The 15,196-nt window shown below is 44.4% G+C and overlaps 1 protein-coding gene across 4 annotated transcripts in view; it reads left to right on the forward strand.

Moving 5' to 3' along the window:
• Window positions 1-1,741: 1,741 nt before the first annotated feature.
• The window catches only part of acoxl (acyl-CoA oxidase-like), a 56,454-nt gene continuing 42,999 nt past the window's right edge, over window positions 1,742-15,196 (forward strand). For 3 of the 4 annotated variants that reach the window (XM_056291819.1, XM_056291821.1, XM_056291822.1), the window contains exons 1-6: window positions 1,742-1,954; window positions 2,491-2,587; window positions 3,009-3,095; window positions 5,281-5,367; window positions 5,556-5,654; window positions 11,536-11,650. In XM_056291819.1, the coding sequence (XP_056147794.1) occupies window positions 1,821-1,954; window positions 2,491-2,587; window positions 3,009-3,095; window positions 5,281-5,367; window positions 5,556-5,654; window positions 11,536-11,650 (619 nt within the window). In that variant the 5' untranslated portion in view covers window positions 1,742-1,820. The remainder of the gene's footprint in view (window positions 1,955-2,490; window positions 2,588-3,008; window positions 3,096-5,280; window positions 5,368-5,555; window positions 5,655-11,535; window positions 11,651-15,196) is intronic. The other variant, XM_056291820.1, reaches the window with a different exon arrangement.

A 15,196-nucleotide genomic window follows, 5' to 3' on the forward strand; every position in this document is an offset into this window, starting at 1 on the left:
TGCCGGAGAGCGCGAAAATTAGTCCGTTTCAACGGACCCCAATTTGCGTCCGAAAGCTTCCGGAAGTTCGCACAGGACTGGGTGTTTTCATTATGTGACGTCCAGCCCCCGCTTCCCGCAAAGCAACGGGGAGGCGGAGCGAGCGGGAAGAACAGTCAAAAGTCTGCTTAAAAAGTCACAGGATCCCTACCTGGCGCTCATGGCCTACCGCGAAACCCCGCTGGCGAATGGGTATAGTCCCACAGAGCTTCTCATGGGGAGAAGGATCAGAACTCTTGTTCCAGTCATCCCATCCCAACTCAAACCAACATGTACAGACACAGGGAAACTGAGAAGACTGAACAACCCTTCAGAGACAGCCAGCAACGGAACTATAACCGCCGACACAGAACACGTCACATGCCCCTCATCCAGCCAGGTGAACATGTGTGGATCAGAGACACTGACCAGCGAGGGACAGTGGTGTCTATGGAAGGCACACCAAGGTCTTACCTGGTTGAGACACCAGGAGGTACGCTGCGGAGAAACAGGCTTCATCTCTCTCCAACTCCTGTGGCTCCAGATAATACAACCAATTTACCCGAGTCATTGCCAGAGGGCAACCACGCAACAGATGCAGGGAAAACACAGGATACGTGGAGTCTGTGTCCCAACACAACCAACAGCCTTTTGTGAACAGCCTCTTTTATAATTGCTCTAAAGGAGAGGCTTCATGTTTAGAAGTATTTATTCTGCTATAAATACTGTAACGTGCATGGATAAGTAGACACGTTAGTTCTTGACTAACGGGTCGGACCCTTTAATCGACTGGTTAACGTTGTCGCTTCCGGAGTGGGAAACACGGGTTCACGTCCCGGCTGTGGCGACGGTCCACTGGACTGCCCCCCGAATTCGCTACATTGGTGTCAGAAGTGGGATGGTGACCGTGAGGTCATCGGAAGCGCGTGCGCCCAGCGGCGTGAGGGAGTTGATCCCGAAGGAGGCGGGTAGTGTAACGTGCACGGATAAGTAGACACATTGGTCCTTTATTAACAAGTCGGACCCTTTAGTCGACTGGATAACGTAGTCGCTTGCGGAGTGGGAGACACGGGTTCGCGTCCCGGCTGTGGCGACGGTCTACCGGATTGCCCCCCGAATTCGCCACAATACTGCGGTATTTACTAGCCAGGCAAGGAACAAAAAAAAATAGGTCATATTTTCGACGGTTTTTAAAAAATAAAATTAAAATTTCAGAAGTTCTTCAAGACAATTTAGAAAATGTAACGTGTATTTACACTGAGAAGCAAGACAACTTTTTTTTTATAAAAAAAAATGCAAAAATTATTTTCTTCCTCGTTATGAAGCCAGGCGTCAGCGATGCAGAGCGGCACGGCGTGTAAATAAGCAGTTAAAACACGTCTGCATGTGGAAACGGACTACGTGTTATAACCGCGGCCTATGTCAGATCTCTGAAAAGGTCTTCAACGGTCGGCAAACTTTGATCACGTGTTGCGCTGTATTTTTTTTTGGCGCCTGCATTTTATAGAATGTAAAAAAATATATATTTTTTTAACTTTTTCTCAAAATGTTGTTTTGATCGTCAAAATAAACCACGTAGAATTTTCGAAAGTGTATTTATAAATTCCGCATTTTCATTTTTTTCCGCCTTCTTTTTGGAAAACCGTCGTCTCGTTCGGCCCACTCGGCCGCTGACGTCACGCCGACGCGGAAGTACAGTCGCCTGCCTCCGGAGCCAGCTGGCTGGGTCTGGGCGTGAGATCTGGGCTCGGTTCGTCGCTTTACCAGTTTTGGTTCATTCATTCCTCTGACGGGGAGCCACGATGTTGAGCGGCGCGTCGACGGCGGTCGAAACGCAACAATCTACGCTGTCGAGATATTTGGACGGGGAGTTTTGGCAGTTCAAAGATGACATCCGCGAAGACATCCGCCGATGCGAGCTGTTCCACCAGACCAGGTACAGGCTCTTCCTCTCCCCCACACACACTGTTCGCTGCGCCGTTTTGATTTTCAGTCTCTTATTTCTATCATTTTCCCCCCCTGGTCATATTTGCAACATGCGGTTTGTCTAAAAAACATCTTCTTAGTGGACGGAGCAAGAGGTTGTCCAGAGTTGGTCCTTCCTGCGCGCGCACAGCTGTGGCTCCATGCACGTTTGCGCAGATGCACAGATTAGATTACAGATGTGGTTTAATCCGTCGTGATTAATGCTGTAAAACCTGCCCCCAAATTTTGCGAAGACAACTGCAATCCGTTTATAGCCATCTTGATTGAGGTTTAATATCCTTATTCAGTGTAATTAGTAGGGAAAAAAACCGTGAACTACATTTTTATTAACAGATGAGGCAAAATAATTATTTTAAAATCTGGACAACACAGTTGGCCCTTGAAAAGCCATATCCACTGTTGGTTTAAAAATGTGTAATTTCAGTGTTTAGCAGGGTAAGTCACAGAATTCAAGGACAACTTTAAATTTCCCCCCCTATACTATAGCTTTGACCTGACATTAGACCAGACCAGAGACCTGACCATGGAGAGAGTGTACTATGTCATGCAGACGCCTCTCATGCGACAGCACTTCAGAGATCAGGTACAGCATCTTTCAGCGCATCCACTAAATGATGAACACAGAAAGTTGTCAGACAACATTTTCCTGAGACAAGTCAGAATTTCGGCACCTCTCTTTCAGCTGCTTCTCCTGAGAGGGACTTTGTTGATGGCAGTTGCCTCTATTCAAAGGTGTAAAATCATTTGTAGTGACCCCCACATGTCTGTTTGTCTTTCTGGTTATCTGTCCGTCCTTGTCCATCTGTCAGTTGATCTGTCAGTCTGTTGGTGGATGTGATATATCATTCTGTTTGTCTTTGTGTTTATTTTTCTGTCTGTCTTTCTATTTCACTCTCTATTTGTCTGTCTGTCTCAATGTCTTTCTTTCTTTCTCTCTGTTTCACTCTCTCTGTCTGTCTCTGTCCCTTTCTGTCCCAAATGATATCTCATTGTCTTATTTTCAGGTAACAGAGAAACAGCGAGGTTTTATAGCCAAGAGTCTGGGCTTAACAGAAGTCATCTGTTCTGCTGATATGACGACTGGAGTAAAGGTAGGAGAAACACACACACACACACACACACACACACACACACACACACACACAAACACAGGCAGATGCTGATAGGAGCTATCAGCAAAGAAATTGAGAATTATGTAACCCCACTTTTATTTGCCTGAGTACACATGGAAGTAGGACACATTGTAATTACAAATTTTCCAGTTTCCTTTTATCTGTAAGAGATACACACACATAAAAGCTATGAATGCTCAAAGCCATGCGCATGCAATGTGGGGTCCATGGAGTTGTTTTTTTGTTTTTGTTTTTTTGAGGTAGGGGTGCCTGGCTCAAGAGCATGTCGGCAGTGATGGTAAAGCTCATAGATGTGAATGTTAGTAGAATGCCGTTGCCACCCACTGAACAGTTTTAAAAAAAAAGGTTTTGTAATTTGCACCTTGTGTCCATAAACCCCCTTCCCAGCTTGTATCAGATACTTCTGTAAGCAAACTACATTGGCTACATTGGCTGCAACTCTTAAGTATACAGAAACTCAATGCAGCCATTGTGCTCCCATAAAATATACAAAACAAAAAAGGAGTATCCTATGACACACACTTTCTTTCACCCCCCCCACACACACCCATTATCCAAACCGCTTATCCTGCTCCCAGGGTCGTGGGGATGCTGGAGCCTATCCCAGCATTTCCAGTACTGTTTTCCCCTAAAACTGTCAGTGCAGATTATGACCGTGTTTTCTCAGCCTTCTTCCGTTTATAACACTCAAATTGGCAGTATATACTCAAAATGAAGCAGAACCTTTCGAACAAAAAGACACGTATCGAACGAGAGACGAGTGAAAAGAAGCAGTGTGTTGTGTCTGCATGGTGTGGTGTGTGCATGCACCTGGTGCCAGCAGGTCCAAATATCACATGGTTGGTTGACGGTTGATCGGCGGGGCAAAGTTCAACTTCTATTTCATTTCCTGTCTCTGACTGAACTCCGACTGGCTACATCGTCGTGGAAAAATGAGCACGTTTGAAGGAAGACTCACTGTGCTCATGTGGGGATACCCCCATCATTATGATTAATCACAGATATTTTAGAGACAAATTCCATATTAGCCGGTAATACCTGCCTCATAATCATTCTGTTCCCCCTCCTGCAGTGTGGAGTGACAGAAGGAAGAATGAAGAGTTTGTACTGAGTGTACTGACCACGCTTTTCAGGGACATTTTAGACGGCGTTTCTTTTTAGGAAAGTTCTTTTTTCATTTCGAGGATACTGCTCACCGTACACTGGTGATCCCCTGACACAGACATTAACGAATAAATACAATGCAAGAATAGAAAAAAATCTGCTAGGAAGAAAAAAAAAATCTTCTGCCATATGATGATATAATTTGTTTATACAAGTGGTTCTAAATCTTATTTGCCATCTGAAACAAATACAGCAGCATCTATTTCAAACCTTTGTGCAACTTCCTGTTCCAAGGTTGAAGTTACAGAATGGTAAACGTTGTCACCAAATGCTGATTTTTAAAATTTTTCCTTCTCAGGCTACTTTACAGGAATAGTTACTTAAAACGGCACGGTGGCCCAGTGGTTAGCGCGGTCGCCTCACAGCAAGAAGGTCCTGGGTTCGAACCCCGGGGTTGTCCAACCCTGGCGGTCATCCCAGGTCGTCCTCTGTGTGGAGTTTGCATGTTCTCCCCGTGTCTGCGGAAGGTTTTCTCCAGGTGCTCTGGTTTCCTCCCACTATCAAAAAGACATGCATGTTAGAGTTTATACTCCTGTCTGTGCCCCTGACCGAGGCGTGGCGAGACAAACTGGCGTTGGACCCGGGTGCTGCACAGCGGCTGCCCACTGCTCCTAGCTACACAGCTAGGATGGGATAAATGCAGAGAAAAAAAAAAGGAGCCTAGCGGTATCGCATTTAACTGCTATCATGTCTTCCACGACTGTCTTGAGAGTTGCGCTTGCATTGAATTATTTGTACTTGTATATTCATATTTCATATCTGCGTAAGACATTATTTGAAAAGGTAAGCTCAAATTGTATTTGTGTATCGCCTGAAAATGTGCAAAACAGATTTGAACACACAACTCGGTTGTAATCTTGATGGTCTTTGGAAATATATTTCCACAGCAAGTGTTGTGACACGTAACATGCGTGCATGCACACATAAACAGACACCATAAACTGCATTATGTAACATGTGTTTTTTGTTTTTGTACCAGCTAGGAGTGATCTGCGGTTTGTATGGTGGGGCTGTCATCAACCTGGGCAACCCAGAGCAGAAAGACAAATGGTACCTGCCTGTCAGCGTAAGTGTGTATATACATACACACACACACACACACACACACACACACACACACACACACACACACACACACATATGCACATGCCCTACAGGTATACAATATTCACATGAGGTGTTTGGATGTTGTTGCTTGTTCTTAACTCTGTTTCTGATTTGGGGTGTGTGTGTGTGTGTGTGTTTGTGTGTTAGGATCTAGAGTTCACAGGGATGTTTGCAATGACAGAGCGGGGTCACGGAAGCAATGTGAGAGGCATCCTGACAGAGGCACAGTATGACCCCTCAACAGAGGTACACACACACACACACACACACACACACACAGCCATTACTGGCTCAAAGACAACCAGTAAAATATTTTCACTACTGACCACCGTCAGCAACCAGCAGTAAGAATCGAAGCTAAGTGGCAAATTTGTCTCCTCTTACACAAGACTGCGTTACAACCCTACTCCCCCATGCCCCATCCCCTTGAGCAATGGTGGGCTGCAGGTGGCTCAACTAGCACTGACAACACCTCACAATTTTACCAGCAAGCTAACGCAGAGGTCCCTCGAAAATGTCATGTGATGAGGTAATATTCTGTAAAGCACCGCACAGTCTTTCAGCTTACTAGACATAGCTATATATTTAATGATAATGCTGCTTACCTGTCCTACGAGGCGCTTTTCTTAAAGCTGCGGTTGGGCAAAAATTCCATAATAACCTTTCAGCAAGTGGTCTGAGAGAAAACTAGACTTCTGCACCTCCTCTTGGCTCTGTATTCAAGCTTTATAAGATCCAGCCCGGAAGATTTTAGCCAATCACGGGTCATTTCAAAGAGCGGGCATTCCTATTGGCTGTTCTACAACTGCAGATGCCTGTGTACATGATCAATTCACATCCACCCTGCCCGCCAGTCGCTTGTGGTTGTAACCCTATCCCTTAATGAAAATCAACAAGACCACCTCGAAATGGCTGCTTCACATGAACAATATTAGTGTAAGCTGAAAAACATATTTTTTACATGGATAGATTATCAACTATGATACAAGTTTCACAAGTCCTGCTTTAACGTTTCCTGCAGAAGTCATTTGGTGAGAGGGGCTAAGCGGAGTGATCTACTACTATTACTTTTGGCTGCTCCCATTAGGGGTCGCCACAGCGGATCATCCTTTTCCATCTCTCCCTGTCCTCTGCATCTTCCTCTGTCACACCAGCCACTTGTATGGCCTCCCTCACCACTTCCATAAACCTCCTATTTGGCCTTCCTCTTTTCCTGTTCCCTGGCAGCTCCATCTTCAGCATCCTTCTCCCAATATACCCAGTATCACTCCTCTGCACATGTCCAAGCCATCTTAGTCTTGCCTCTCTTGCTTTGTCTCCAAACCATCCAACCTGAGCTGTCCCTCTAATATACTCATTCGTAATCCTGTCCTTTGTCGTCACTCCAATGACATTTAAAAAAATTCCACTGGGAACCTGTCTGGCCCAGGTACTCCAATGAAAATCTTAGCATCTTCAACTCTGCCAGCTCCAGCTCCGCCTCCTGTCTTTTTGTCAGTGTCACTGTCTCCAAACCATATAACAGCTGGTCTCACAACCATCTTGTAAACTTTCCCTTTAACGCTTGCTGGTACCCTTCTGTCATGAATCACTCCCGACACTCTTCTCCACCCACTCCATCCTGCCTGCACGCTCTTCTTCACCTCTCTTCTGCCCTCCCCGTTACTTTGAACAGTTGGCCCCAAGTATTTAAACTCATACACCTTCGTCACCTCTACGCCTTGCATCCTCACCATTCCGCTGTCCTCCCTCTCATTCATGCACCGTCTTACTCCTACTGACTTTCATTCCTCTTCTCTCAAGTGCATACCTCCACCTCTCCAGGCTCTCCTCAACCTGCACCCTACTCTCACTGCAGATCACAATGTCATCCGCAAACATCATCATCCACGGAGACTCCTGCCTGATCTCGTCCGTCAACCTGTCCATCACCATTGCAAACAAGAAAGGGCTCAGAGCCGATCCTTGATGTAATCCCACCTCCACTTTGAACCCATCTGTCATTCCAACTGCGTACCTTACCATTGTCACACTTCCCTCATACATATCCTGACCACTCCTACATACTTTTATTCAACTCCCGACTTCCTCATACAATACCACACCTCCTCTCTCGGCACCCTGTCATGTGTTTTCTCTAAATCCACAAAGACACATTCAACATTCTCTAAGAAAACGTCACATCTGTAGTGCTCTTTCATGGCATGAAACCATACTGCTGCTCACTAATCGTCACCTCTCCTCTTAACCTAGCTTCTATTACTCTTTGCCATAGCTTCCTGCTGTGGCTGATCAACTCTATGCCTCTGTAGTTTCTACAGCTCTGCACATCGCTCTTATTGAAAATCGGTACCAGTATGCTTCTTCTCCACTCCTCAGGCATCCTCTCACTTTCCAAGATTGTGTTAAACAAACTAGCTAAAAACTCCACTGCCATCTCTCCTAAACATCTCCATGCCTCCACAGGTATGTCATCTAGACAAACCCCTTTCCACTCTTCATCCTCTTCATAGCTGCCCCCACTTCCTCCTTGTTAATCCACCGCACTTCCTGATTCACTATCCCTACATCATTCAACCTTCTCTCTCTCATTTTCTTCATTCATCAGCCCCTCAAAGTACTCCTTCCACCTTCTCAACACACACTCCTCGCTTGCCAGCACATTTCCATCTCTATCCTTGATCGCCCTAACTTGCTGCACATCCTTTCCAGCTCAGTCCCTCTGTTTAGCCAATCGGTACAAGTCCTTTTCTCCTTCCTTAGTGTCTAACCTCTCATACAACTCGCCATATGCCTTTGCCTTTGCCTTTTCCTTTGCCACCTCTCTCTTCACTTTACGCTGCATCTCCTTGTACTCCTGTCTACTTTATTCATCTCTCTTGACTATTCCACTTCTATTTTGCCAGCCTCTTCCTCTGTAAACTTTGCTGTACTTCCTCATTCCACCACCAAGTCTCCTTGTCTTCCTTCCTCTGTCCTGATGACACACCAAGTACCTACTTCCTAGCTGTCTCCCTCACTATTTCTGCAGTGGTTGCCCAGCCATCTGGCAACTCTTCACTACCACCCAGTGCCTGTCTTAACTCCTGCCTGAACTCCACACAACAGTCTTCTTCTTCAACTTCCACCATTTGATCGTTGGCTCTGCCTTCACTCCCCTTCTTCTTGGTCTCCAAAGTCATCCTACAGACCACCATCTGATGCTGCCTAGCTACTTTCTCCCCTGTCACCACCTTGCAGTCTCCAATCCCTTTTAGATCGCACCTCCTACATATGATATATTCCACCTGTGCACACTTTCCTCCACTCTTATATGTCACCCTGTGTTCCTCCCTCTTCTTGAAATATGTATTCACCACAGCCATTTCCATCCTTTTTGCAAAATCGACCACCATCTGTCCTTCCTTATTCCTCTCCTTGACACCATACCTCCACATCACCTCTGTTCCCTGTTCCCTTTACCAACATGCCCACTTCACCAAGTCCACTCCAATCACCACTCTCTCCTCCTTTGGTACATTCTCCATCACTTCATCCAACTCACTCTAGAATTCGTCTTTCTCTTCCGCCCGATAAAATTCCATGAATGTTATCAGTGCATATGCCTCTCAAGTTGGGCTTAGCGGAGTGATACGAGGCAACAGAGAGAGGTGGAAGGATTTACATTAAAATGTTCAATGTTACCTACTGCAGCTTTAAGAGTTGTGTTGCAACTTGCAAAGCTTCTTCATATTGGAATATTTAAATGTGCAGCAACTCGTAGTTTTTCAGAAGGTCATGGAGTTCTTTTTTTTGTTGTTTTTAAAACCTGTGCTGTCCTCAAGCTTAGTATACAACACAGGGAATTGTATGCCAATGAGTCCTAGACAGAGTTAATCTGTAAGTGGAGTTCAGCTTCTCCACATGCAAAGGCAACCTTTACTAATTTTCACGAACCACCTAAAATAACTCCATCCTTCGGATGATCTGTGGGATGACAAGAGCACAGGGTTTTTGTTATACATTTATAGCTGCCACCGGTCCCCCTCTTCTGCATGTTTGATCAGCTAAACAACCAGTCGGCATGGCTTCTCCAAGAGGAAGACAATCACCACAAGTGAGACAAGGAAACTTAGAAACAAAAATGACAACTTGTGTCTGATAAGACATAGAAACAGATGCTGAGAAGTGTTTGACAAAGCGTAATTAGATCAATCTTATCAATATCAGTTTAGGATAGCAGGTATAGCAATAAAGAGTCCACCAGAAAAAAAAGGAGGAGAAAGGGCTTCAGTGTTCCAGGGATTGTGTAAGGCAGATGCTAGCAGTGTGTATGTGAAGTGTCCACTTGTGAGTGCATGGGATTAATCCTAGTAAATTCTGATGTCTGAGATCCTCGACTTGTCATAGTGCTTCCAAACAGCAGACAGGCTCTGACACCACCCACGGGCCCCACAGTTGTGCAGACACCCCATGACCAAGAGAACAGTCACAGCCCAAAGCACTGTGACCCCAGAGGAACACCGATCCCATGAGGGGGCCAGTAGCCCACAAAGCAGCAGCCCCGCATGCCCCCGAGGAGCACAAACCAGTCCCCAAAAGCACAAGCCGAGCCCATACCCCAGAGGCAATCCACACCCGATTTAGGGGTGCCTATATTTCATTGAATGAATCAACTTTGTTTTTGGATAATGCCACTAGTCTTTCCCTTGAGATATATTCTATTAATCTGTGTAACCATTTTGATGTGCAGCCCATCAAAATGGTTTCCTGGAGTTTGGGTGTTTCCACTGAGGAGAAATCTCTGAGAAGACAAACTGATGGGTAAACTGGAATGCAGTGGCCTAGGAGAGCGGATAGTTTATTAATTATGTTGGTCCAGAATGTTTGAATAGGTGGGTACAGCCAAATGCTGTGGTATTGAGTGTACAATGGGCAAGTGTCTTTCTCTAGGAATCCCATTTGGAACATTTTGGTGCTGGGTGATATGTGCTCTGTGTAAGACTTTGTACTGGATAAATTGCATTTTTTCATTGTTGGTCATAGAAAACGTGTTATTGCACATATACTTCCAGATAAAAGTTAAAATTTTACTGATTTTACCTTTAAAGGGGAATTTCAGAGATGGTTTTTTTGTATTTGCAATCATTACTGATCAGTAATGAAGTAGATTGAAGCATAAATCCCTCATTGTGTTCTCTATTAATGGAGGAATAAGTGTTCAGTCTTTCCCACAGCGCCTACACGTACCAGAGGCATCGCTGCACGTAAGCCTGTATATCGTCGTAGTCCATAACATCCTCTGTGCTAGTGTGGGACATCATTTCCACCACCAGAAACATAGCGTAGCCAAGAGAATGATGATGTGTTTCTTGAATGGTGTGTTTGGAGTAGATTAGAGTATTAGAAACCCTGCTAGACTGTATTTAGTTTTTCTGGCCGCCAACTGACGTCACCATATGTCACTTGGTGGCTTGCAAAAAAACCCAACTTTGTTTCACTGCCACTCCAGAGATGCAGGAACAACTTCAAGTGTTTTTCATATGCTATCCCTGTTGCAGATTGGCAGAGATAAGGCTGAAAATTGATGAATTTTCCCATAAACGGAATGCGCGAAACATGGCAAATGATTGACCAAAGTGGTATTCAACAGTACAAATAAAATATAAATGTATTTGAATTATGTGTGCCTGGGTGTGTGCATGTAACTTGACATATCAAAAGATGTTTGTTTGCATCAGGTTATTCTTGTGTGTGCTTTGAAGGATTTCTGCACATGCCACAGATGTATATTTACATTTTAAAAAAAATATTTTTTCCTAAGATAAAAAAAACCCACTGTTTTTCTGGATTTTTGGGGCTCAGTGGAAAGTTACAAATGCGATGTTCAGTTGTTTGGGCATGTCATTGATTAATAAAAGGAAGGACTGTGGGAATGATGTGTATGTGTGTATTTGTGTGGGAAGGAGTGGCGAGTGGAGGGTGCCCTTTTTTTTGTTTTTTTGTTGCTTAAGCCACTGCCCACCAAAATGTCTGCACACCCTGCTCTCTGTCATTCTGTCTATTTAAACTCTCTTTCTCTTTATTATCCCACTACCTCTCTCTCTCACTCACTCTCTCTCTCATATATCTAATTTTATCTATCTAGGAGTTCATCATTAACACACCCTGTGTTGACGCCCAGAAGATGTACATTGGGAACTGCATGAAAGGGAACCATGCTTCTGTCTTTGCTCAGCTCACTGTCAATGGGGAGACACAGGGTTGGTATGCAGCAGTCTGTTACCAAGTTCAACTTATTGTCATGTGTAGAATACAATGAAATTCCTGTGCTCTGGCTCTCTCTGTCTTAAAACAAAGGATACAAGCACAAAAGACTCACCATCCCAATATATATATATATATGCTTAGCACAAAAAGTAAGGAAATTTGTTTTTGGTAGATTATTTCTTTGTTGTAACAATGCTTCTTGGCAATAAATCTTATACCGATGGAAAGCCTGTTTATCTCCCTTTTAAATGGTGCCATATTTGTAAGGAACATGCATTTGTGGGATGAGCAGCAGAGCTGAGTATGTGGGTTATGCCCATGAAAAATTTTGCAAATCTTCTCTGCGCATGCCAAACACCTAATTTTGCTGTTGCTATTGACTCTTGTTTTGAGCTTCTGGTACCCCAGGTGCTGACAATCAGGTGCCTGATATGAGATTTATTGCCAAGAAGCATTGTTACAACAAAGAAATAATCTACCAAACACAAATTTCCTTACTTTTTGTGCTACGTTTATATATATCTATATATATCTATATAGATATATATAGATATATATAGATATATAGATATGTGTGTGTGTGTGTGTGTGTGTGTGTGTGTGTGTGTGTGTGTGTGTATACACACACACAGTACAAGATAACAGCAATGTAATGTAATATGGGTGCATAAGCTATTCAGCAACCTGACTGTCTGTGGAAAGAAATTATTACTGAGACAGGTGGTGTGTGATTTGATGCTCTGTTAACGTCTTTTAGATGGAAAGAGCGAGAACAGAACATGAGCGGGGTGGCTGGTGTCCTTAATGATGTTTTGGACTTTCCTTTTGCAGTGAGTGGTATAAATATTGTGAAGTTGTGGTAGTTCTATGCCATGAATGAAGAAAATGAGAGAGAGAAGGTTGGATGATGTGGGAATAGTGAATCAGGAAGTGTGGTGGATTAGTAAGGAGGAAGTGAGGGCAGCTATGGAGAGGATGAGGAGTGGAAAGGCAGTTTGTTCTGATGACATACCTGTGGAGGCATGGAGATGTTTAGGAGAGATGGCAGTGGAGTTTTTAGCTAGATTGTTTACCAAAGTCTTGGAAAGTGAGAGGATGCCTGAGGAGTGGAGAAGAAGCATACTGGTACCGATTTTCAAGAATTAGGGCGATCTGAAGAACTGTAGCATCTACAGAGGTATAAAGTTGATCAGCCACAGCGTGAAGATATGGGAAAGGGTAATAGAAACTAGGTTAAGAGGAGAGGTAGTGATTAGCAAGCAGCAGTATGGTTTCATGCCATGAAAGAGCACTACAGTTGTGATGTTTGCTTTGAGAATGTTGATGGAGAAGCACAGAGTTGGTCAGAAGGAGTTACATTGTGTCTTTGTAGATTTAGAGAAAGCATATGACAGGGTGCCGAGAGAGGAGGTGTGGTATTGTATGAGGAAGTTGGGAGTTACAGAGAAGTATGTAGGAGTGGTGCAGGATATGTATGAGGGAAGTGTGACAATGGTGAGGTGTGTGGTTGGAATGACAGATGGGTTCAAGGTGGAGGTGGGATTACATCAAGGATCGGCTCTGAGCCCTTTCTTGTTTGCAATGGTGATGGACAGGTTGACGGACGAGATCAGGCAGGAGTTTCCGTGGACTATGTTTGCGGATGACATTGTGATCTGTAGCGAGAGTAGGGTGCAGGTTGAGGAGAGCCTGGAGAGGTGGAGGTATGCACTGGAGAGAAGAGGAATGAAAGTCAGTAGGACAAGATGGAATACCTATGCGTGAATGAGAGGGAGGACAGCGGAATGGTGAGGATGCAATGAGTAGAGGTGATGGAAGACGTATGAGTTTAAATACTTGGGGTCAACTGTCCAAAGTAACGGGGAGTGCAGAAGAGAGGTGAAGAAGAGAGTGCAGGCAGGGTGGAGTGGGTGGAGAAGAAGAGTGTCAGGAGTGGTTTGCGACAGAAGGTTACCAGCAAAAGATGAAGGGAAGGTTTACAAGATGGTTGTGAGACCAGCTATGTTATATGGTTTGGAGACTGTAGCGCTGATGAGAAGACAGGAGGCGGAGCTGGAGGTGGCAGAGTTGAAGATGCTAAGATTTTCACTGGGAGTGACGAAGAAGGACAGGATTAGGAACGAGTATATTAGAGGGACAGCTTGAAGGTTTGGAGATAAAGCAAGAGAGGCAAGATTGAGATGGCTTGGACATGTGCGGAGGAGAGATGCTGGATATATTGGGAGAAAGATGCTGAATATGGAGCTGCCAGGGAAGAGGAAAAGAGGAAGGCAAAGAGGAGGTTTATGGACATGGTGAGAGAGGCTGGCGTGGCAGAGGAAGATGTGGAGGACAGGAAGAAATGGAAACAGATGATCCACTGTGGTGACCCCTAACAGAAGCAGCCGAAAGTAGTAGTAGTAGTAGTAGTAGTAGTGTGGTAGTTCCATGCCAGTGATTTTTGCTGATGTCTTTACAGTCATTTGAAGCAGTCTGCAGTCAGGTTGCCAAACCACACTGTGATACAGCCTGTCAAGATACTCTCGATGGTGCTGCAATAAAAGTTCACAAGAGTTTTGGCACTCATACCAAAACTCTTGAGATGCCTCAGAAAATACAGTCTCTGCTATGCCTTCTTGAGGATGCAATTGGTGTTGAGAGCCCATGTGAGGGTAAACCGAGATATCTAAAACCGTCCACAATTCCAAAAGATGACCCATTGATGGAAAATAGCGATATGATTTTTTTCTGATCTTATTAGTCCAATCACTGTGGTGTCATCTGCAAATTTAATGATGCTGTTATTGTCATATTTGGCAACACAGTCGTGTGTAAACAGACTGTACAACAGGGGACTGAAACAGCAGCCCTTACCTGAGGTGCGCCAGTCCTAAGAACTAATGTAGAGGAGTATGTTTTACCTATTCTCACTGTCTGGGACCTGCCTGTCAGGAAATCTAATAGCCATTACGGATAGAATTTCCTAGACCAAGACCTCTGAGTTTCAGCACCAGTTTGGATGGTACAGTTGTATTAGAAGCAGAGCTGTAATCAAAAAAACAACATTCTGACAAGAGGTATTTTTCTTTTCAACGTGTACTAAAGCAATATGTAGAGAAAGTGAGATAGCGTTATCTACAGATCTTTTGGAACAGTATGCAAACTGTAATGGGTCAAGGGTAACAGGATTTTTACATTTTATATGTGATATAACTAATCTTTCCAGACACTTCATAATAACAGAGGTCAACGCAACAGGTCGGTAATCATTAAGGGAAGATACAGGTGTTTTTTTAGGTACAGGCACAGTGGTGGTTTTCTTACAACACAGTGGGACCACACACAATGACAGGGACAGGTGAAAAATGTCAGTAAAAACCTGAGATAGCTGAGTGAAACATGCCTTGAGGACATGGGAAGGGAGGCCATCTGAGCCCACAGCTTTACGAACCTTAACCCTTTAAAAGTTTTACTCACATCAGCCCCTCAGCAGGTTGGCACGGTGACCCAGTGGTTAGCACTGTTGCCTCACAGCAAGAAGGTCCTGGGTTCGAACCCCA

The sequence above is a fragment of the Lampris incognitus genome, chromosome 13 (genome assembly GCF_029633865.1).
Source record: "Lampris incognitus isolate fLamInc1 chromosome 13, fLamInc1.hap2, whole genome shotgun sequence".
In the NCBI taxonomy this organism is placed as follows: domain Eukaryota; kingdom Metazoa; phylum Chordata; class Actinopteri; order Lampriformes; family Lampridae; genus Lampris; species Lampris incognitus.